At 45.0% G+C, this 23,994-nt stretch overlaps 1 protein-coding gene across 3 annotated transcripts in view; it reads left to right on the top strand.

The window, feature by feature from the left end:
* Window positions 1–16,617: 16,617 nt before the first annotated feature.
* Window positions 16,618–23,994, top strand: part of PCDH19 (protocadherin 19) — a 114,893-nt gene continuing 107,516 nt past the window's right edge. For 2 of the 3 annotated variants that reach the window (XM_019716612.2, XM_019716610.2), the window contains exon 1: window positions 16,619–20,454. In XM_019716612.2, the coding sequence (XP_019572171.1) occupies window positions 18,308–20,454 (2,147 nt within the window). In that variant the 5' untranslated portion in view covers window positions 16,619–18,307. Of the gene's footprint in view, window positions 20,455–23,238; window positions 23,380–23,994 lie in introns of all 3 variants that reach the window. The other variant, XM_019716613.2, reaches the window with a different exon arrangement.

Below are 23,994 nucleotides of genomic sequence, written 5' to 3'. Positions count from 1 at the left end.
ACAATCCATCATTAAAGTATACAGACAGCCCAAGGGAAACTACTCAAGGATTAGCTCAAAGGGGGAATTCCTTGATTTGTTCTCTTTCTTTTTTTGTGTTTCTTTTTTCATTTTAGTGGAGGCAAAAGTATTGTTAATTGGAGGTATACCTTTTCCCACATAAGCACATGAAACACCAACAACCAACTTCACTGAGCCAAGTAGAGATACAAAAAGCTTCCAGCAGAAGGAAGCTATAACCAAGAATATTGTATTCATTCAACTTGACCTTAAAGCTCATTGTTGATTAGCCCTAAATAATGATAAACTTACTGGTGTACTTCCACCTGTGTAGGATTCAGAGAAATTGAACAGGGCTCACTTACACTGTGTATTCAGTTGCTAAATGCAACTTGAATACACAGGGAGCTACTTGAGGTAGCCAGAGACTGATCTACTTACCCTGGCCTTGGGTTTATGTCTGTTATGGGGACCAAAGTCATGTCTACCATAGAAAAATACTTCTAAGCCTTTGTTTCACTGATTGTGGCTCAAAAGGGTTATTTCTATTTAAAGGACAGCACATTTTAGTTTTCAAGTGACTACCTGTGAAACATCTATTATTTATATTAAATAATGCAATGTATATGTTGGATTGGTTTATGGAAACCCAGACTGTAGTTTTGTAGCATGCAATGTTTTGCTTCCTTATAACTGTCCCTACTGTAGCAAGCAACCAACCACAAATATCATTAGCGAATTTGACTTATATTTGGAAGGTGAAAACAAACTACTTCTTCATTTTCCAAACTGGTTCTGGAATCACAAATGTGGATGCATAATTCCACAAGTACACACTGTTTCCCTGAAACGAATATCTTATAGTTGTGTGGTAGACGTGGCCAAAGAAATGATCACTAATTTTCTGATAAGAAAACTGAGGCATGGGCAGATTAAGTGACATTCTCAGGTGTAGTGTGTTGAGCAGTGCTCCCCTCCAAATTAATTTCCACCTGGAACCCCCTTACTATGACCTTATTTGGAACTAGGGTCTTTTCAGATATAATCAAGTTAAGACAAAGTCATACTGGATTAGGGTGGGCCCTAAATCCAATGATTGGAGTCCTTTTAAGGAGACAGAGGTTTGAAGACAAGAGACATAGGGACCATAGGAAAGAAGACCATGTGATGGGCAAGGCAGAGATTGGAGTGATGCAGCTACAAGTCAAAGAACTTGAAAGACTGCCAGCAATGACCAGAAGATAGAAGAGAAGCATGGAACAGATTCTTCCCTAGAGCCTTCAGAGGGAGCATGGCTCTGCTGACACCTTGATTTCAGACTGAAATCAGCCTTCTGAACTGCGAGAGAATAAATTTCTGGGGTTTTGTTTGTTTGTTTTTTTTTTTAGTGAAATACCACATGAAATTTTATATTTTTATTTTTTAATTATTTATTTTTTTTCAGTTACAGTTGACATTCAGTATTATTTTATATTAGATTCAGGTGCACAACCTGGTGGTTAGACATTTATATAATTTATGCAGTGGGGGATCATGGCACAAATTTCTGTTGTTTTAACCCTGCAATCTGTGGTAATTTGTTATGGCAGCCCTAGGAAACTAATACACTAAGGTTGCATAGATAGTGAATAGTAGGCTCATGAAAGGGGTTTGGGCTTTTTGAACTCTAGTGAAACATTTTTTTTTTTAAATTTATTGGGGTGACAATTGTTAGTAAAATTATATAGATTTCAGGTGTACAATTCTGTATTACATCATCTATAAATCCCATTGTGTGTTCACCACCCAGAGTCAGTTCTCCTTCCATCACCATATATTTGATCCCCCTTACCCTCATCTACCACCCCCCCAATCCCCTTACCCTCTGGTAACCCCTAAACTATTGTCTGTGTCTATGAGTTTTTGTTTCTCATTTGTTTGTCTTGTTCTTTTGTTGTTTTTGGTTTATATACCACATATCAGTGAAATCATATGGTTCTCTGCTTTTTCTGTCTGACTTATTTTGCTTAGCATCATACTCTCAAGATCCATCCATGCTGCCACAAATGTTCCTATATCATCTTTTCTTACTGCCAAATAGTATTCCGTTGTGCATATATACCACAACTTCTTTATCCATTCATCTATCGAAGGACATTTTGGTTGTTTCCATGTCTTGGCCACCGTAAACAAAGCTGCAATGAACATTGGAGTGCACGTGTCTTTATGGATAAATGTTTTCAGATTTTTTGGGTAGATACCCAGGAGAGGGATTGCTGGGTCATATGGTAATTCTATTCGTAATTTTTTGAGGAACCTCCACACTGCCTTCCATAACGGCTGCACCAGTCTGCATTCCCACCAACAGTGTATGAGGGTTCCTTTTTCTCCACAGCCTCTCCAACACTTGTTACTATTTGTCTTGTTGATGATAGCCATTCTGACTGGGGTGAGGTGATATCTCATTGTGGTTTTTTACAGTATTTATTTTTTGAGACACCTGAATGCCTCCCTATGAGTCCCCTTTCTCCATCTACTCTCACTCTCCCCAGTAAAAATAAGCTAAGGAAATCATTACCTTTGGGATTTACGGCATTTTGTATTTTAGGGTGCTATAATTATAAAGAGGTGGGTGACAGATTTGAGTTTTAAGAGGACAGTAGTGTAAAATTCCCATAGATGCTGTCCACAGGCAAAACTTGCTATATTGGGCAATACATGCCATGTGGAGTATTCTTCCTCTCTGGTTTCCCCACTGGGACTATCTCAAAACAGAGCTGTAATGAGTACTGTCTGTCTCTGTTGGTAACCTGTGATACAATTATGATAATGATGATGATACACATTTATTAAGCACCCACAGTGGAAGGTGTTACTTATTCAACATGCATAAAAGACCTGGTCCCCATTGTTACAGTGTTTGCCACAGTACTGGCACAGTGGGAGTTGGCATTTTGTGGTCAATTAATGCTTTGAGCTGATCTGCTTGGACAACGGACCACAGCCCTTCACACCTCTGAATTTCTTTTGTGAGTTCTTCTGCTGTCTCAGGCCTGAATAAGTACACAGTACTTGGAGACCATAAAAATTAAGGACTCTGGAAAATCTGTAATTGTCATAATTATCAAAATACTTTGAGCTCACTTTTCTAACCAATTGACTGATCAGGAAACTGAGGTATAGGCAATTAAGTGACATTCCCAGGAATAGTGCGTTAAACATGCCCCTCCCCTCAAAGTCATGTCTACCTAGAGCCTGTGAATGTGACCTTATTTGGAAATAGGGTCTTTGCAGGTGTAATTAAGTTAAGATGAGGTCATACCAGATTTGGTATGTTGCTTTGGTTGTTGTTCTGAATTATTGGCATTTTCACAGGTTTCCCTGCTTCTAGATTTCCTTGCTATGCCTCCTTTAAGTTAGCAGGAGTCCTGTTATGGGGAAAAGCTGGTGATCGTCTGAGAACCATATATCTTAGAGTTGGAAGGGATCTCAAGGTTCATGGTGAGTTACCTGCTTTAGGGTGAATAAACTATTGTTATTTCCATTTTACAGGTGTAACAATTGAAAAGAAGTTCAATGCTCTGATAGAGATAATACATTTGGTTAGTAGCAGAAAATATCCAACATTTTTGAGTACTTCCTATTTGTCAGGTATTGTGCTAAGGATTTTGTGTACATAATCTCATTTAATTTCTATAACAACCTTATGAGATAGGTACTATTATCATTCCATTTCGAAAGCGAGAAAACTGGGACACAGAAAGATTAAGTAATTTTCCCAAGGCAGTACTGCTAGTAAGTATCAGAATCAGGTATCTGCATCCACATAGTGTAGATACCCCTGTGACCCCAAAAAGTCTGATTCCAGAGCCTAAGTATTTAATCACCACATTATATTGTTTAATAGTCAAGTTTTCTTGTCTTGGTGGTTTAGATAAGTGGTTCCCTACCATTGTGCAGGGTCTATGAACCTATATATACTCCAAGCATTAACTATAGACTAAAAAAATAATGTGATAAACTAATATATTTAAACATATATTGATTTTGTTTGGATAAACCATAAATTCATTTAAAACGTTACTGAATTAAGAGTGGTTTCTTGTCATAATTCATTTTATTAAATCAATGACTACTAAAAGAATAACCCTGTTTTGTGGGAGTCTGAAAATTTTGATGTGCAGAGGAATATTTATATTCATGAAGAAGGTTGTGAACCACAGGTATAATAGAAAGAGCTCAATTTGGAGTCAGACAGACCTGGGTTTGATCCTGGCTTCTGATTACTTCCTAGCTGAATTACCTTGGGCAGTCCCTTAATTATCTTAGCTTGAGTTTCCTCATCTGTAAAATAATATTCTTTAAATTATCTCACAATGTTGTTGGGAGTCTCAGATGCAACCATGTGTGTGAAAGTGTTTTATAAAAAATAGAGTTCTCTAGGATTATAGGAAGGTATATAAGGAGATCATTATTATTCCTCTCTGATACTCAAAGAATCAGATTTGGTCCTGAGTACTTCCTTATGTCAATTTAGCCAGTGGTCTTTCTATATACTTTAAAAAATTTTTTTCACCTTTGTCACAATTGTGATGCTAAACTGGGGAACAGGTCAATTTCAAGAAAATAATATGCATCCCTGGCATGAGCTGTCTCCACTTTCTAGTCAAGCCTGGAATAGCATTATCCTTTATGAGGATTTTGGGTGGTGGAGAGGAAAAGAAGGCATTCCAGCTCATTTGTGGGTTCAACTTCACCCTACCATTTTGGGTAGATTAAAGTTGTTTTGAGAGACCATACACCGTCTTTTTTCTAGGCTAAGAACTAGAGATGGAAGAATACAATCCAGCCGAAGAGAGGGGGAACTGTTCCTGTCTCTCTTTCCCATGTCTCTCCTTTACCAGCTTTCTAATGTCTTTTAGAGACACTATTGATTGAAGCAGGAGTCCAAGAGAAAGGCCAAAAACTATCTCTGCACTTTCTGAGTGACATGAAAACATTGTTGGGCCTACTTAGTACAGATATATTATTGTGGCCAGCCAAGGTACTCCTGTCAGTGAATCCAAGGGCCTTGGTGGAGTTGTGTTTGGATGAGAGTAGGGACAAGCTTGAAGGAACCTCAACTACAGCCCCACATCTATTTCAGTCTGACTTGGTCACTACTCTGACTTTTCATTTCAGCATTTGATCCTAGTCATTTGTAACTGCTGAGCTGCTCCAAGGCTTAGCGTGAAAAGGTTAGCCTCAGCTTCTGTAGCTAGAGCTGTGCTGCCACCATCTGGAGGTGGGCAGGGGCGGATTTCAGCAGCAATTGTCCTCACTCCTAGCAGTCGGTCATCCACAGATAGAATATATAATATATTCGCTTGTCTGAAAAAAATCCTTTTCTCTGGAAGCTTCCTGATTCTTTTCGATGTGCTTGATTATGAAATGGGGTTTGATTTCTGGACAAAATTTACAGGGTTGACAGTAATGAATCTTTAAACAGACTTCTTATACTCTTTACCAGCCACAGCTATCCATTAGATGGATTTTAGATCTCATATTAAATGTTACTTTCTTAGAGAGCCCTTTCCTTACCATCTGCTCAAAGGTTGGTTTCTTCAACCTGCTCTTTGGTATAGTAGTTAAGAAAACATGCTCTAGAATCAGACAGATTCATTCTTTGGCTCTGCCCACCATCAGCTATGTTACCTAAGGCAAGTCACTTGACATCTCTCCATCTCAGTTTCCTAGTAAAAGAGGCATAATAATAGTAGATACATCAGAGGGGTTATTGTGAGGATCAGTTATGGTGTGTAAGGTTCTTAGAACAATGCCTGGCTATCACCATCACCATCATCATCATCATCATCATCATCATCATCATCATCATCATTATCATTTCAGCCCATGTTTGTTTCTTTTATATCACTTATTATAACTTGAAATTGTCATAGGTGTTAGTTTGTTTTCTTCAATATCTCCTCAACTATTCTGAAAGTTGCATGAGGACAGAAACCATGCTTGTGTTTTGTCCATTCTCCTTTCCCCAGTGCCTAGTACACAGTAGGAGCATAATAAACACTTGCAAAGTAAATTATTAAATAATAATTTAAGGAATTTTTCTGAACAATTCATATTATCTCTTTCCTCCAAGCTCCCATTACCATAAAATCTCTTTATAACAAAAAAGACTCTCAGATCTGAAATCAATGGAACATTTTATTTCAAGGAACATTTGCTACAAGCAAAATGCCAGGGCACTGCATTCTAAAAAGTCTTCAGTGTCAGCTCTTCCTTTTTACTGTTGCCTTTGCCTTCTCCAGCTACTCACAACTAGATCTACTAATGGGGTCCACTGCTAGGTCTGGGCCCAGAGCCCAAGTCTATCATGCAAGCCATAACTAAGGCCAGGTGCTTGAGGATTTAGTCTAGGGTACAACAAATATAAAGTTACAAACACATTAAATAATTTACATGTATTGTGCAAACTGTAAAGTTACCTTAGCATAGCGTGAAATGTGTTAGAGATGTACCCTGGGTAGCCTCCAAGTCATAGATCCTACTTACTGTACCCTCTGTCACAAACAGCCACAACTCCTGGAACCAGCACAAGTTCCCATCTGTGCTTGTTACCTGGAATCTTCTGCTGACATATTCTGTACTCTTATTTCCTGGAGTATTTTGGAACTTTATGCATTCCTTGGACACAATGCCTTGTCATCCAGCTGCCATTGCTGATGCCAGACTTCTCTGACTTGAAATATCTCAGGTCTCAGTGTTGCTATCCATTCTCAGCCACTCTGGCTCCTGAGCTCGTTCTAGTTGTCCCACCGTGGTACGTGTTGTACTGGAATTTGACTTGCATAAGAATTAGTGAGTTAACCTAAAATGTGGGAAAACAAGAGGAAAGTAGAGGAAACCAATCTGATTTATGATTTCCAAGTAAGCCACAAATCATAAAAATGATATTTAGTTACCACCCCATTCAAAAGCCTTTGATGATGCCATTGCCTCCACTGTTAAGTTCTAATTCTTCACTCTAGCAATCAAGGCTCTGCACAATAGCCTCTACCTACCTTTCCAAACTCAACTTCCATTACTTCATTATACAAAGCTTCTGTGAGATCCTTGAGGGCAGAGGCTTTCTCTTCTTTTTGGCATATTGTGGTGCTCAGTAACTATAACAGCTGAAAAGTATTGGGTTCTTTACTCTGTGCTAGGTGTGTACAACATGAAGTGCTTTACAGATATCATCTCACTTTACAGGTATCATCTCATGTAATCCCCCAACTTTATGAAACAGATACCATATTAATGTGCACAAGGTCACTCAACTAGGGAAATGGTAGACCCAGGGCTTGAACCCAGATCTGTTTAGCCCCAGAGTTTGTGCCAATAACTGTACCACATCACTTCAATGTTGTTTTAGAATAAATACTTTAGCCAAACTGTACTCTTCATTGTTTCCAAAACATGACGAACTGACTGCAGCTTATGTGCCTTTACAAACACCGTTTCCCTCACCTGAAAGACTTTCCCATAGCTTCTAGGGTCATCAGTCACTTCTTTGGACTTAAATTATATCAATGCTGAGCACTGCTGCTCTGACACCTGATAAATGTATATGTAATTATTCTTCCTTGTATATGTAATTATTCTTTTATGATACCCACAACTGGGTTCTAAGCCCTTTGAGGGCAGGATCTATATCTCACACTGGAATGTATTCTCAGTCTTAAGCATCAAGTGTAGGCACTTAGATCCACTGAATAATATTTCCTGATAGATGGCTTAAACGGGGACAAAAAATAAATTGAAGTTATGTTCATGATTAATTACAATTGGCAAGATAACTATATTACATAAGGATATGTCAAAACATGAAAGTCGTTTCATGTGCAAATATTAGTTGCTGGGATGAGAAATTGAAGGAACAAGGAAGAAGTATAGTTAGTCATCATCATAACCATCATCCTTACAAGTCAATCTGCTTTAGAGGTTGAATTATCCTTTTATGTCTACCATCTATTTTAGAGTAATCTATGTGAACTTCCAGAAATCAGAAATTAGTTGCTTAGGCTGGACATAATTATTTTGCGTTTATGGAGTAATTTACATTTATAAAACTGCTTTGTAATAATTATAACGTTCACTGGAGATCAAATAAGACTGAACATGAAACCTGGGAGGGTCTTCAAAGGCTTCATGATGACCAGGGACTGCCTATAGTAGGAAATCTTTGGTTAAACACTATGTAGATTTCTTTTTCTCAAGAGAGGATCAGGTTTCATTGATCTCCATGTTCCAAAGCTGTTCATGAACACTGCTGTTCTGGATGTGTGACAGCTATTTATTTCTCAGGGAAAAAGGAACTAAATTAAGCATCTTTATTTTACTCTCCTTGGCTAGAAAAATCTAATGCTGCATTGGAACAGGTTAATGATACATTAAGTAATATTCAGAGCCCTAAGTTATAAAAGAAGGGAGACCCATGTATGAATCTCCTTAATGTACAAGAAAAGATGTGAAATTAAGGGTTGCGCATTGTATTTTGATTACTGTAGGTGATTTCATATGCTGGGGTTTTAATCTGGTGGTTTCACAGACTATGAGATTAAGTATGATGCTCTCTCTCTCTCTCTCTCTCTCTCTCTCTCTATATATATATATATATATATATATATATATATGTGTGTGTGTGTGTGTGTGTGTGTGTATGTATATATGTGTGTGTGTATATATATATATATATATATATATATATATATATATATCACACACATAACTATTCTCTTTACATTAGGAAGAGGAGTCTGTGGAAGACGTCTTCATATACACTGACATTGAAGAGGGACTCTCTATCTATCTTTTCCCCCTCAGATAACCCTGATCTCTGCTCTGGAGAATGCAATTTGATTACTTTGCTAGTATTCACTTACATTGCATGACTAACAAAATTGTTAATAGCTATAAAATTATTCAGGTCCTTCAAGATGCAGTTACTATGCTTCTCTCAATGGTCTCTCACAGCAGCAAATTCTAGGCTGATTAGAAGTTACATACTGATTTTAATTTTAAATATATTTTTCACTAATTTAATTAAGCCTACTCTTGCTCTCTTGCAATGACACCAACAATGAGAGGGGCTTTCCTGTCTCTCCCACCACATCCTCCATGGATGTAAGAATCAGACCCGGCTTTTCTCACTTCTCATCTTCAGGCTGAGCCTCTTTTTTTCACTTTACCATTTCTTTCTGAATGACCCCTCTCTTGACCCTGGGCATGCAATCTGAGAGCTGGATGGGGGTGGAGTATGGGGAGGATGTTCTGGAGCTCAGCAGATGGATCCCAAGAGCACAATGGCTTACCAGCCCTCCTGTGATTGTTGCCAAAACGCCTTCCTGTTTTCAAAAGTGTCTCGCCCCTTGCTCCTTTGTTTTGCTTTGCTAGGAGACTGCAGTTCTGATTTTGCTAGGAACCAAATCTGCTGTTTCAAGGAAATGCAGCTGCTTGCTTTGGTGGGTGGTTTGAAAGAGGGAGTTTTTCTATCCTCCCTCTCCAACCTCCTTCCCACCCCACCCCCCTGTGAACTCCACTGGCTGGCTCATTATCTCACGAAGCATTGATTTTAGAAGCTGACTATTTGCTTTTGATTGTTTGGCTGGGGCTGTAACCAAGTCATTGATGGATCTCATTTTGAGCTATCATCATGTCCACTCTTTTCCGTCAGCCTTCCAGAACTGATTGCCTGTGCCCCCAAATGAAAATGCACAGCCAGATAGTGAGGATTTCTCAAGTTCCTCCATTTCTCAGGGCTGAGAACATGCAGAGCTGCAAGGGCCTCAAGCTGGGCCCGCTCCCCTCTAAAATTGTTAGTTCTCTCACCAACCCATCATTAGGCCCGAGACTTAATTTGATCACTGCTGCCTACGCTGCTATCCCTGAGTGGATATTGCCTGGTACTGTTACTGCTGCATTTTGTGATCTTTGCTGAAAGAGACCAACCAAGCTCAGCCCAGCTGGTGTCTCCTGTGATATAGGACACTCTCTTTCCCTACCCCTCCCAACTCTCAGCTTTTGGTTCTCTATGGCCATTCTGGCCCCAGCTGCAGGCAACAGACACAAATTAGTATGATTTTCCTCCCCAAGTCAGTGCACCAATATGCAAACTCTTGGACCCCAAATCGGGATGCTTTCCTACCTGGCAAGCTATTGTTTTCTTCTCAATCAAAAAAGGTGGAAAACTCTGCTGCTAAAATGATTTTTCTGTCACTTCTGCTCTATCTGTCCCCTTTGTGGTGCTCTCTCTGCCTCCTTCTGGGATCTCCCTCTTTCAGTTTACTCTCCACTGCCCCAGGGCTTGTCAACCTGAACAGATATTGTGCATTTGTGCTTTTAGTGACATGCCTTTGGTACTCACATTGCTAGCTGAGGTAATGTAACTGCAGCTGTCAAACCAACAGTTCTTCATGTTTATTAGTCTTTCTTTCTTTCTTTCTTTCTTTCTTTCTTTCTTTCTTTCTTTCTTTCTTTCTTTCTTTCTTTCTTTTCTTTCTTCTTTCTTTCATTGACATTAACCAACTAGTAAGTTTCCTAGTTCAGTGAAAAATCAGTCAGTGGAGCAGCTAGAATTCCCAGGGAGCTACAGAAGGCCTCTGGTGAGTTCTGGGAGAAGCTTTGAATGAACCAAGAGGGAACCTAAGCCCAATCTGGTCATCTAGAACTAAAAAGTATATAGCAGGTCTGGTGTCCTCAACTGAGATCATCTTTTGCCCAAGACACCTAGAGAAGCCCAGGATGTTGACTTATCATGTTGACTTTTATGTTCCTCTTCTCGCTAGGTCTTTGGTTATTATTGTCTATTTGAACTTAATGCAAAAGGGTGCTATAGAGTGGCGTGCACGCACTCACCCCAGCTCCATCACCATATATCTTGAAGTCTTGAAAGATACAGATTTTTTTTTCCAGTCCTGTGGACATCTCCAAAAAGAACTCAGCCTCTTATAAGACCAGGTAACCAGATAGATTTTTTTTTTTTTAAATTTGGAAAGCTGCTCTTTAAGACCCACCCTGTAGGGCTGATATTTTGGTCATGGGTCTTTCAGCATCCTTACCCATTCCTCCCAGTGATATTTCTGTCTCTTTTCATTGCTCCACTTAAACCACTCCAGAAATAGCAGAAGAGACTATGAAAGAAGTCTAGGCTCGGAGTCAAAGGCCAAGCCTTTGTCTAGAGCTCTAATCTGAGGAATTTACACATGGTATGGGGTGTGGGGGTTCCCCTAAGATCTGCTTACTAGGTTGCAACACTAAAGTTTGGGAGTAGCAGTGCAAAAAATGACTTGGTCTAAAATAGGGCACCCCTAGTCCCTACATTTTCAATTATGTCCTCTTTTTACCTTTCACTTCACATTTCAATTGATTTTCAAGACCTCTTATTTGGTGTAGGTTTTTTTTCCCTCCAAGTTGTCAAGAAGGCATTTCCTGTGGGGGGACTGGAGTGACACTCCTACACTTCTCCTTGGGATGAGAAAGGCAGCACTAGGAAGGCTGGGCATGATCTGATCAGAGTGCCTTTGAAAGGAGAGCTTTTTGTTTTCTGAAGTGGTGGTGGTGGGTAACAATAACAGTTGGCATGAGTTTGCACCTAGGAAAATAGCGTTTGGGATCCACTTGGAAAGACAGTCACATGAAAAGGTTGAGGCAATAACTCCGCGAGCCCAAATGGTGCTGTCAAAACATCACAGGTAGTCACTGCAGGGTAGTACAGAAAGTGTTAGAGAGCAGTGTCATTTATTGAAATGTATCTGCTGATTTAGCCTTTGCTAATTAAATGGTCCCCATGATGTGTGTTTATCTAGGGACAGTTATGAGTTTTGCAGCAGCAGGGGTTTGGCCCTGTGGGAAATGCCATTCCTAAAGATAGGGGATAAGCCTGGAGGGGGATTGGGCATAATTTGTTCAGGGATGCTGGCCTTGTCAAGATGGAAAGGCTTGGAGTGATTAATAGCTTTCTGTCTCTTTTTCACCACTGTCCTCTACCTCTCTTGTGTTTCTTGGAAAAGGCAGGCATCAGGGCCATGTTGAACAATTTTAGCACTTAAGGAACACTTTCTCTACTCTTTGTTTTTCTGCTACAGCTCCCTGGCTATCACTGTTATCCTCTGTCACAGGGTGGAAATGGGGGTGGAGCTTAGGAGGAGGAGAGAGGAAAAGGAGCAAGAGACCTCAAAGACTTTTCTTGGCTCCCTTCCCTAGTCTCAGTATTTCAGAAGGTCAGAAACCGCATCCAAGATGGTGGAAATTGCACCCCACCCCTGCCCAGCAGGTCTACATTCTTAGCTGCTGCTCTTAATGCCTTTTCTTATGACGTCTTGGACAGTGTGTGCGTGTGTGTGTGTGTGTGTGTGTGTGTGTGTGTGTGTGTGTATGGGGGGGTAGAAATTGAGCAATCACTTTGGGCACAAGGGAACATAATTTCAGGAAGTTATCAACATGATATATACCTCATCCTAGTTCCTCCTCTAGCAAAATCTATAGTATACAAAATTGGATACTGCTATTAAATTAGTCAACTAAATTTAAAACGTCACAAGGGCAAGGGCCATCTTTTAAAAAAGATTCTCAGTCCCTAACACAATGCTGAGCACACAGCCAGCACTTGTTGATTTCACGTTTCACGGGGGAAGTGGTTGAGTTTTATGTAATGGGTCATCTTGACAAATCATTGAACTGCTATGCAACTCTACTTCCACATCTACAAAGTCTCTTTACCTCCCAGGGATATTGTAAAGATTAAATAAGATGATGACTTTAATAATGACAATTTCCAGGTTTGTGCTATTTCCTGCATTTTTATTCTTTGATTCTCTCTACTCTAGACATTGTAATGTAAGTAAGGAAATCAGATATGCAGGCTGGAAAAGTTTGACTTTGGTTATTTTTTAACTCAAGCTTTTCTTTCTAAAAGAACCTGATCAAGCAGTTGGTCAAATTGGTTGAGTAGAATGTAATGCCCATGAGATGCAACAAAAGCCAAGCTAGAAGATGATCCACTTTTCTGTAGCAAAGGCATAGGGATGGGGTGGGGGGTGGGGTGGAGGGAAGAGAGAGAAATAGAATGGAGTTATTGAAAGGCTAATCTCTTTGGAGCTTGAAGCAAATTAAACAACAACAACAACAATATCTGTCAGAAAGCTCCCTTAAACTTGTCAGTGCTACAGTCCTCCTATTTTGGTATTTTACTTCCTACCATTAATTTTAACCTTTTTGAACAAACCCTTTTTACCCTATCCTTATCCCCATTTTGGCCTTCCTTCATTGCCATTCAACAGTATTTCTGTGGTGTGGCTGAAATCTTAAAGATAAATAAAACATATCCTTACCAATTTTGATTCTGGCCTCAGTGACTCAAAGAGCTGCCTTGGCCCAGAGAGCTGGCCCAGGCTGCATAGCACTGTAGTTAGTACTCAGAGCCTAATGTTTCTTAGTAAAAGTTAGGTAAAAAAATACTAAGGATGGTCACTAGATGTCCCTCTTGTGTCTCTAAAGAGGCTGAGGAGGTGGGCTCTCTTCAGGATTGAAGTAAATGGAAGCTAACTAAGACTGAGAACTTTCTTTTTGTTTTTATTATCTACATGCAGAACGGTTTTATTCAGTTAATTAATAAATTCCTGATTATGAGGTGTTTTCGTCCACTCATTTACTCAACAGCATTCTTGGAGTATAATGATCAAGTGTGCCTATTAAAGAAAAATACATTCGGAGAGCAAACAGTGTTATCTATGGAAATAGACTGGAGGGGGATGGAAGAGCTATTTTTTAGAGGGGAGGTGTAACTACCACTTTGAGCTTGGGGGTAACGGGAAAGAAGGGAAGCAGAGGCACATGCCCCTGCCTCCCTGAATACCTGGCTTCCATAAAAGTGGTTTGGTATAGCTGGAAGTACTTGGGGTGCTCTGCCTGGAAAGGAGGATGCCTCCAGTGTGAGCAGCGAGCAGGAAGCAGTGAACCCGGTGCCATCTCTTTAGCGAAGAGCGCGTTTGTCTTTGCAAATGCTGAACGTGTCTTTACAATGTGATTGCAATTACAAAGGTAATGACATTGTACATGAATTGAATTCTCCTATTTATCTGTAAAAGACAGCAGAATATAGACATTCTATTAGCACTCCCCAAGGTAAGAGGTCCGCAGCCTTCTTATCTTGTGTGCATCTTTCCAGATGCTACGGCAATGTTAATCATTTTACCTGGGTAATTCTTCCATTTCTCGTTACCTGGGGGATTGTTAATGGCCGAGACTACTTCTCAGACTCTTTGCTCCCGCTCAATCATGCAGTGGAGGCGCCAGTTTACTTTTATTGATCAGCGGGTTCCTGACAGCCTTCGCCGCAAGGAAGCAGCATCATCCTTTTTTAACTTAAAGGGGAACAGATCGCCTTAAAGTTTACAGCTAAAAGCTTCTAAGCATAGCACGCAAACATTTTAGCATGCTGCTAATTGTTCTGTTTAAATAGTCCAAGCAATATTTTAGAAAGCTGCCAAACGCCGAACTCACATCCCGTGATCAGATAGCAAACCCATTTCGAATGCCTTTTTAGGTCTTTTTAATTAGACCAAGATGCACTTCATTCCCACTTGCTGACATCAAAGGTAAATAACTATGATAAATCAAAAGGAGCCCTTCTCTTCGCGGAGTGCGCGAGGTGCGCCCGCGCTGCCTGCCATGTTGTCACTGTCCTCCACTACGTGCCCATTTTTTTTCCAACAGTGTCGGCAGAAAACCAGGCGGACCACAGGGCTCCCTCGAGCCACAACTCTGCTGTCCATCCGCATCTCTAAATGACCAAAATTAAATGATACTCATTGCAGATGCTTCGATTTTCTCCGTGATGCTCTGGGCTGAATTACATCCTAATGAGAAAGAATGAAACGACCTCCACGCGGAAAGCGGTTCAGGCTCCCCGCACCCTCCCCTAGGTCTTGGATGCACATTTAGGGGGTCGAAACCTCACTCCAGAAATAATTCCTTTCTGTAGGAAGAAGCTGTATTTTCCCTCACCCCGGCCAAGGTAAAGGCTACTAAAACTAGCTGTTCTTGGACAGAGAATTTTTTTTTTTTAAGCAGCTGGGCTGCTCCCTGCAAGAAGATGGCAGTTTTGAGAAAACCTATTATATGTCCAAATGCCTTTTTCCTTTTCTTGTTTAATTTTTTTAAAGGGCAAAAGTGAGTCTCATTTTAAGCCCACAGGCTCGGGATAATGTCGCTGGGCTAATTATGAGTTTGCTCACCCAATACTCCCAAATAAACGAGACGACTCACTCAGAAGGGAGGTTTACCCTTCCAAGGATTGTGAATTCAGAAGCCGGTCCCCTCCACCTCCAATCTATGATGGGAAAAAACAAAACACCAAATAACTTGTTCAACAGGGTGCTTTTGATTCCTCCCGCCGGTGACCTTAATTAAGAGGCTCTGAACAGGGCTGGGAGGAGTCCCACTCTGTCCCCAGGGCATCTTCAGTCGGGAAGGCAAGCGGAGTTTGACGTCAGCCCAGCTACGCCGGCCTCCCGCTTCCCAGCACTGGCAAACGCCGCCGTCGCTGCCGCCACCACCGCCCAAGTTGAGCTGGCAGCCCCTTGGGACCGAGGCCGCACGGGAAGCCCGGGGCGACGGGCACAAGGCACCGACTCCAGCTCCAGGCGACCTACGCGGACTGCACGTCAGCCCCGCAGCTCCCGCCCAGCTCCGGGCTCTCCTGGCTTGGCCCGGCGGCGTTTGCTCTTCTCGCTTTTCTCAAACGTACAGTTTATTTATAGGGAGGTAAATTCTCCGACAGGGTGAGGTGAGGGGCAACGATATGTGTCAAGCACTCTCCATGGCTCAGTCTCTGCGCCACAGATCCTATTTGATTAATAAGTGACAGACAAGAGCGAGCCGAATCCGGCCAGGGGCCCTGCCGTGGGTTTGGGGTAGGAAAGTGCCGCATATGCCGGGGAAGGAGGGATGGTGGTGATGGTCCGGGAGGATGACTGCCGTGGTTCTCAGCTTAAGTGAAGACTCACCGGCCAAGAGCCCGTTGAATGACCACCTCGAGGTCGCTTTCTCCTTCCCTTTTTTACTTCCAATACCCAAGAAACAGAGGAGAGGAAGACCGAGAAACAGAGAAACACAGGGCGAAGAGACAAAGAGGGAGGGAGGGAAAGAAGGAGGGAAGGAAGAAGAGAGAGAGAGAGAGAGAGAGAGAGAGAGAGAGAGAGAGAGAGAGAGAGAATGTGAATATGAATGTTACATTCAAGATATGAAGATATGTGAGGGAAATAAACATGCCGAGAGAATCAAATCCTTCTCATCTTTCCTGCAACCTCTACAAACACGAGAGGCGCGCAGTTCCTGGGAAGGTTCAGCCGCAGCGCTAGCACTTCCCCCTCCCCGCTTTACCCTGCCCTCTTGTCCCCGCCAGGCCAGCCCGCCTGGCCTCTCCAGACTCCCGCCGGGGCTCGGCGGGCTGGGGTACCACTTGGTCCCTCCAGTGTGTAAGTTTCCGGCTGGCCCCGCCCCGCTCCGCCCCGCCCGCCTTGGCCCCGCCCCAATTCCGGAGCCCGCTGGGCAGCGCGCTGATTGGCTAGAGCGTGGCGTAGCCCGGCTCGGCAGCTCGGGCTCTCTCCGGCTCTCACCAGACTCCACAGCCAGTAGTTTGCGGCATCCGGAGGAGCAGCAGCAGCAGTAGCGGCGGCGGGCGCATCCGGGAGACGGACGAGCGGGCACAGACGGCAGCAAAGAATCCGCGCACCATGCCCGGCTCGCCCGGGGGGCATTGGCACCTGCGTCCCTAGCCCGGCGCGGGTTCTTGGCGCGTTGCTCTCCGCGGCATTCCGGCTGAGCGGATTCATCTGAGATCCGAAACCTCCCACCCCTGCTCGCTCACACTCCACACTCACACGCTCCATACCACACACTCACTCTTCCTCTTTCTCATACATTCACACACCACCCGAGGCAGAAAGAGAGCACAGACCTCCCGAGTGCCAGAGCCCCTTGGAGGGAGGGAGCCCAACGCAGCGCAGCCAGCGCCTCTCCGGGAAGATGGAATCAAGACGCTCCCGCAAGTAAACTTTGGCGGCGACACAACCGTCGACCGCAGCAGCTGCTGAGGCGGACCCCAGCGACATGGACTGAGCTAGGAGGGCTTCCTCCCGCGGCGGCAGCGGCGGCGGCAGCAGCGTTCCTCGGGGAGACACCCCAGCCCAGACCCAGGGAGGAGGAGAAGCCCCCGGTACCCGCGGCGGCGGCCCCGCCTCTCCTGGCCGGTACTGTTGTCGCTTTTCCTCTCCTCCTCCCCATCCCCCGCCCCACCCCCTTCGGGCCAGTGGAAAGACCGGGACTTTGATTTTCTTGGACAAATTGCCATCGCCCTGTTTTCACAAACTTGACGTGGAGACTCGGGCTGCGTTGGTAACTTTGATTTCCGAGACGCGAACGCCCGCAGCCCAATTGCTCTGTGGCGGGGACTCAGCGCCCACCTCCGATTCCGGACAGACGCTCCCACAAGCCTTCCGAAGCCAACCTCAGCGCGAGGGAGCACGCTCTTGTCTGGGTTGCCTCTCTCCCCTCCCCCTTCCTCTGCCAACCGCGGGACTGCCATCCGGCTCAGCGAGATACCCCGGCGCCTGCGGCGCTTGACAGCAACTCAAACTCTCGCCTTCGATCCCCCTTTCTTCCCAACAGTCCTCAAAAAACGGCCAGTGTGGCCCCCTCGGACCCCGGAGGGCGCATTCCAGGCGTCTCTTCTCTCCGCATTGAATCAGAAGCGCTGGGGGGAGGTCCTTGCGCATGCCAGGTGCACAGACAACGCGCTCGCCAGCCCCAGTGCCGGTGCGCTGCGGCGGGCCCGGCAGTGCCTGAGAGGCTGCGCCCCTACGGTCCTCCCCACCATCATCCCAAGTGTGGTCCGGACTCAGCTGCGTGTCAACCCCGCGGCTCAAACAGCGTCGGACCCGCAGCCCTGCGGCGCTGCGGCCAGTCGCACCCGGCTAACTTTGAAGGGGGAAAACTGAGTAGCCGGGCTGGAGGGAGGGGGCTCGGGGCCGCGCGGCGCTCCTTCGGCCCCCCGGAGCCCCCGGGCCCCCCGAGAGCCCCCGCCGAGTGCACCCCAACCTCAGCATTGGAGCCGGCGCGGGTGTCACCCCCGCGCCGCCGGGCCGCCCTGGGTGGGACTCCTCCCGCGGCCTCAGGGGCCCCGGGGCGCGCGCAACAGGCGGCCCGAGTCAGCGGGAAGCTGGAGCGCCGGCGGCGTCGGTTTCGGAGGGGTGTGGAGAGGCGAGGCCAGGCAGAGCCCCGCGCAGCCATGGAGTCGCTCCTGCTGCCGGTGCTGCTGCTATTGGCGGTACTGTGGACACAGGCAGCCGCCCTCATTAACCTCAAGTACTCGGTAGAAGAGGAGCAGCGCGCCGGGACGGTGATCGCCAACGTAGCCAAGGATGCGAGAGAGGCGGGGTTCGCACTGGACCCAAGGCAAGCCTCTGCCTTCCGTGTGGTGTCCAACTCGGCTCCGCACCTGGTGGACATCAACCCCAGCTCGGGCCTGCTAGTCACCAAGCAGAAGATCGACCGCGACCTGCTGTGCCGCCAGAGCCCTAAGTGCATCATCTCACTCGAGGTCATGTCCAGCTCAATGGAGATCTGCGTAATTAAGGTGGAAATTAAGGACCTGAACGACAACGCGCCCAGCTTCCCGGCGGCACAGATCGAACTGGAGATCTCTGAGGCTGCCAGCCCCGGCACGCGCATCCCGCTGGACAGCGCCTATGACCCAGACTCCGGAAGCTTTGGCGTGCAGACGTACGAGCTCACACCTAATGAGCTGTTTGGCCTGGAGATCAAGACGCGCGGCGACGGCTCACGCTTTGCCGAACTGGTGGTGGAGAAGAGCCTGGACCGAGAGACACAGTCGCACTACAACTTTCGCATCACTGCTTTCGACGGCGGCGATCCGCCTCACCTGGGCACTGTTGGCCTCAGCATCAAGGTGACCGACTCGAATGACAACAATCCAGTGTTTGGCGAGTCCACCTATGCGGTGAGTGTACCAGAGAACTCACCTCCAAACACGCCTGTCATCCGCCTCAACGCCAGCGACCCAGACGAGGGTACCAACGGCCAGGTGGTCTACTCCTTCTACGGCTATGTCAATGACCGCACGCGTGAGCTCTTCCAGATTGACCCGCACAGTGGCCTGGTCACGGTCACCGGTGTCCTAGACTACGAAGAGGGCCACGTGTACGAACTGGACGTGCAGGCCAAGGACCTGGGGCCCAACTCCATCCCGGCACACTGCAAAGTCACCGTCAGCGTTCTGGACACCAATGACAACCCACCGGTCATCAACCTGCTGTCGGTCAACAGCGAACTGGTGGAGGTGAGCGAGAGCGCCCCCCCGGGCTACGTGATTGCATTGGTTAGGGTGTCTGATCGCGATTCCGGCCTCAACGGGCGCGTGCAGTGCCGTTTGTTAGGCAACGTGCCCTTTCGGCTGCAGGAGTACGAGAGCTTCTCCACTATCCTGGTTGATGGAAGGCTGGACCGCGAGCAGCACGACCAGTACAACCTCACGATCCAGGCACGCGACGGCGGTGTACCCATGCTGCAGAGTGCCAAGTCCTTTACTGTGCGCATCACCGACGAGAATGACAATCACCCGCACTTCTCCAAGCCCTACTACCAGGTCATTGTGCAGGAGAACAACACGCCCGGCGCCTATCTGCTCTCTGTATCTGCCCGAGACCCCGACCTGGGTCTCAATGGCAGTGTCTCTTACCAGATAGTGCCATCGCAGGTGAGGGACATGCCTGTCTTCACGTATGTCTCCATCAACCCTAATTCGGGTGACATCTACGCGCTGCGATCCTTCAACCACGAGCAGACTAAGGCATTTGAATTCAAGGTGCTGGCCAAGGACGGCGGCCTGCCCTCGCTGCAGAGCAACGCCACGGTTAGGGTCATCATCCTCGACGTCAACGACAATACCCCAGTCATCACGGCCCCGCCACTGATCAATGGCACCGCGGAGGTCTACATCCCCCGCAACTCCGGCATAGGCTATCTGGTGACCGTTGTGAAAGCAGACGACTACGATGAGGGTGAGAATGGACGAGTCACCTACGACATGACCGAGGGCGATCGCGGCTTCTTTGAAATAGACCAGGTCAATGGCGAAGTCAGAACCACTCGCACCTTCAGCGAGAGTTCCAAGCCTTCGTATGAACTTATTGTGGTGGCCCACGACCACGGCAAGACGTCTCTTTCCGCCTCTGCGCTGGTCCTAATCTACCTGTCCCCTGCTCTCGACGCCCAAGAATCAATGGGCTCTGTGAACTTGTCCTTGATTTTCATTATCGCCCTGGGCTCCATTGCCGGCATCCTCTTTGTCACTATGATCTTCGTGGCGATCAAGTGCAAGCGAGACAACAAAGAGATCCGGACCTACAACTGCAGGTAGAGCCAACTTTCTTTTCTTTTTTGTCTTGGATGAATAAGGTGTATCTGTGTCACTGTGTGAAAATCCCAGTGCTTTTGTTTCCTATTTAAATGCATGCACCGTACCTACAGCGCTTCTTTTTGGAGGGGAGGGGGGAGTTTGTGGCAGTCCAAGCTGATCAATTCTTTTGATCTGACAATTTGCTGGAAGACAATCATTTACTGTTCGAATAGATTTTGTCACGTAATGATGATGAGCAGAAAAGCAATTATCATTTTAAAATTTGCGCAGCTGCGTCCATGTAGTTGTGGCAGAAAAAAATGAGAGAGAGAGAGAGAGAGAGAGAGAGAGAGAGAGAGAGAGAGATTTTCAGCAGAACCACCAAGTACCACAACTTGCTTTCTGGGGCACTGTTTTGGGGACAGACACTGAAAGAAGAGGGAATGCTGGCAGCTGCTCTGTCCTGTTGTAGAGATAAAGTGTGAAGAGAGCCTGAGTGGGAGTCTAAGGTAGGAAACAGAGTTGGGGAAGAGAGAACAGGAATGGGTGGGGAAGCAGGTGATTAGTGTTTTTCAGTGTGTTCTTGGCTCATTTTGTATCCAGTTCCCAAACATCTGGCTATATAAAGTGAAATTCTACCAGTTATCTGTATGTTTTCAAAAATCTGGTTGATGGGTGGGGTAGAGACCAAATAGCCCAGAGAGGAACAGGGCTTTGCATCCAGATGTTTCAGTAAAAATAACCATCTTCTAGAGTTGATGGTGCTTTCCTTTAATGTGGGTGTGCTGTGGTATTAAGATCTGCTCCCTACCAGTGGATGTCACTATGGGCTATTGTGTAGCAGTTTCCTTTGAAGTGTGTACAGTGTGTGTGTGTGTGAGAGAGAGAGAGAGAGAGAGAGAGAGAGAGAGAGAGAGAGAGAGAGAGAGAGGAAATGTGCAAGTGGAAACTGGAATAACACATAGTTTTATAAAAATAAAAAGATTCCATGATAAGCATATTAGAGGGTCTTGCTGAAGCCCTTCCTTACAATTGGATAGAACAAATAAGTCTATTTCTAGAATCCAATTTAGGACAATACATGTAATTTTTTCCAGCAGTGTCTCATCGAAACGGTTGAAAAAAAAGTTGTTTCTTTAGTTTGCTGAAAATGAACGATGCTGCTATTTCCTACCAAGGTGTGTGTGCACTTTCAACACACCTACACATCAAGTGTGTCTTTTGTGCCATCTGTGCTTGCATGTTAATTAGTCAAAATATGTTCCTGTAGGTCCGATTTGTATTTGACACCATCTGAAATGCACACTTCTGTGAATCAGAGCCCCCTGAATATGTAACAGCCATGCAATTATTGTTTCCCTTTTACTATTCTCTGCATTACACAAGTTAGTAGACAAATGCTAACCACACATGAATATCAATCAGGTGCCATAAAAGAGCAGCTGCAATGCCTCATAAATGCTTTAATCCTGTTACTAGTGAAATGGCCGTGACTTTTTCTTTCCTTCAGCTCCAAGTCATTTCAGATGGAAGAAATGGAAATTAATATCACTCTTACCTTTGAAACCTGCAACTGCCAGTGGCTATTTTTATAGGAGAAAAATGTAGGGTCTATAAATTTTTATTTATATGGAGATAATGATAGAGGGGGCTCTTTTTAAGTCATTTCCTCAGTATCAAATATATGCATAAGACCCTTTCCTTGATAAAAAAGAAATCAGCTTGAAATAAAGATATTGAAGGCTTTGCCACCTCTTGGTGATGTATAACTAGAAGTGAGAGATCTTTTCTAGCGCCTGCCAGGAAGATCATTCAATGAGGAGGAGAGCATTTGAATTGGAAAAAACAAACAAACAAAAAAACAACTCAGTGCTCTCCAACTTCACTCACATGTGTATTTTGTAAAGAGCTCTGTTCCCTGTGATGGTTTGGGATTAATGAAATACAGTTTAATTAAATAATTGGTCAATACAGACAAGGCTGCACAATGAATGCCTCAGCTGAATAATTGGACAGGGCATTGCCAAACTTACCCATCAGGGGCAAACAAAATGATTAGAACTTCCCATTGATTCTGTAAACAGATTAGAAAAGAAAATCAACCCCTGTCCGGGGGTCTTTGGGATTTTATCTGCTCCCAAGCTCCAGTAGCATCAGCTTGCCATCACTGCAAGTGGGCCTGAGCACAGAGCCAAAGGGTGAGGGGAATGCTACTGCTCAGCTCCTGGAAGATCCTGGGGACAGAGCAAGAATTTGCCTCTGGAGATATGCAATTTCCCTGTCTCCTCAGACTTTTGAGAAACCTAAAGTTCAAGAGCTTGTCTTTCCATGTACTAGGCAGAGGTTTCTTGTTCTGTCCTCTGCAGAGCCTCTTCCTCAAATGCACTCATTTATGAGACATGCGAGATGATCTGCAATTGCTGCTTGAATTGGGCTCCCTTTTTGTATTCAGACAATTAGCTTTGTCGAAAGAGAATACAGGCATAGTCTTTCCTTGTAAAGATCAACCTGTATTATTTATTAACCCTATTGTTTTGCTGATCATTGCCCAGAAATTGAATTTCCAAACAATAGGCTGAATCACTGTGTGCAAAATAATAAATGACTGAGAATCTGGCTACATTGTAATGTATTTCTTTTGACAAGTCTCTTAATGCTTGATGTCTTTGGTGCACGTTGCTGGGTCTGTGTCAGTGTTAATTAAATTGAGCTCTTTATGTTCCAGTTGCAGCACAGCTGCTTGTAGGTACACCTGAATGAAGAAGGATGCTGAATGCACTAACCTTTAAATTCCTTTGCAGTAATTGTTTAACCATCACTTGTCTCCTCGGCTGTTTTATAAAAGGACAAAACAGCAAGTGTCTGCATTGCATCTCGGTTTCTCCCATTAGCGAGGAGCAAGACAAAAAGGCTGAGGAGAAAGTGAGCCTAAGGGGAAAGAGGTAAAGAGGCATTTCCCCTCATTCAAATGGGTTTGGCTATAGGATTTCTCCAGGAGAGGAGGGGGTGGGGTGGGTAATAGAAGGGAGCAGGGCTAGGGCAGGGGGAAGGAAGGTGTGGAGGGGAGAGGAGCTGAGGATGTGTCAAAGGACAGGTGTCTGGTCTCCTACCCAGTCCAAAACTCATTAGGTCAATCATAGAGGAACTTGATTGAGGGTGTTCACCACATGGCAAATGCCTGGAGGAACTGTAGCGAGGGTTATTTTTTATTTCCTTCTATCTCCTCTTCCATTTAATTGGGACTTCTTATTTCACCCAGGAATTCCTTTGGGTTCCAGGGACGCTCCAGATTTGAGCATTTTCATGCTTTCTCTCCCATAGGCTCAACTTTCCCCATCCCCCCACCCTTGCTAAATGGCCACTCACAAGGAGAAATTCCAATTCCAAAGTACAGAAACTTTCTTGGGTGGGGGGCGGGGGCTGAGTGGGCGGTTGGTTACTATGTTTAATATGAAAACTTTATGGCCCTCAGCTTTTTTTCACATGTAGAAAGCACAGGGAGAAATCCGATGATGTAATGCACCCGAATAAGAAGCTGGAGTGGAGATGGGGTGCAA

This window comes from Rhinolophus sinicus, chromosome X, assembly GCF_036562045.2.
Source record: "Rhinolophus sinicus isolate RSC01 chromosome X, ASM3656204v1, whole genome shotgun sequence".
Lineage (NCBI taxonomy): Eukaryota > Metazoa > Chordata > Mammalia > Chiroptera > Rhinolophidae > Rhinolophus > Rhinolophus sinicus.
This window is presented reverse-complemented; position numbering and strand designations above follow the sequence as displayed.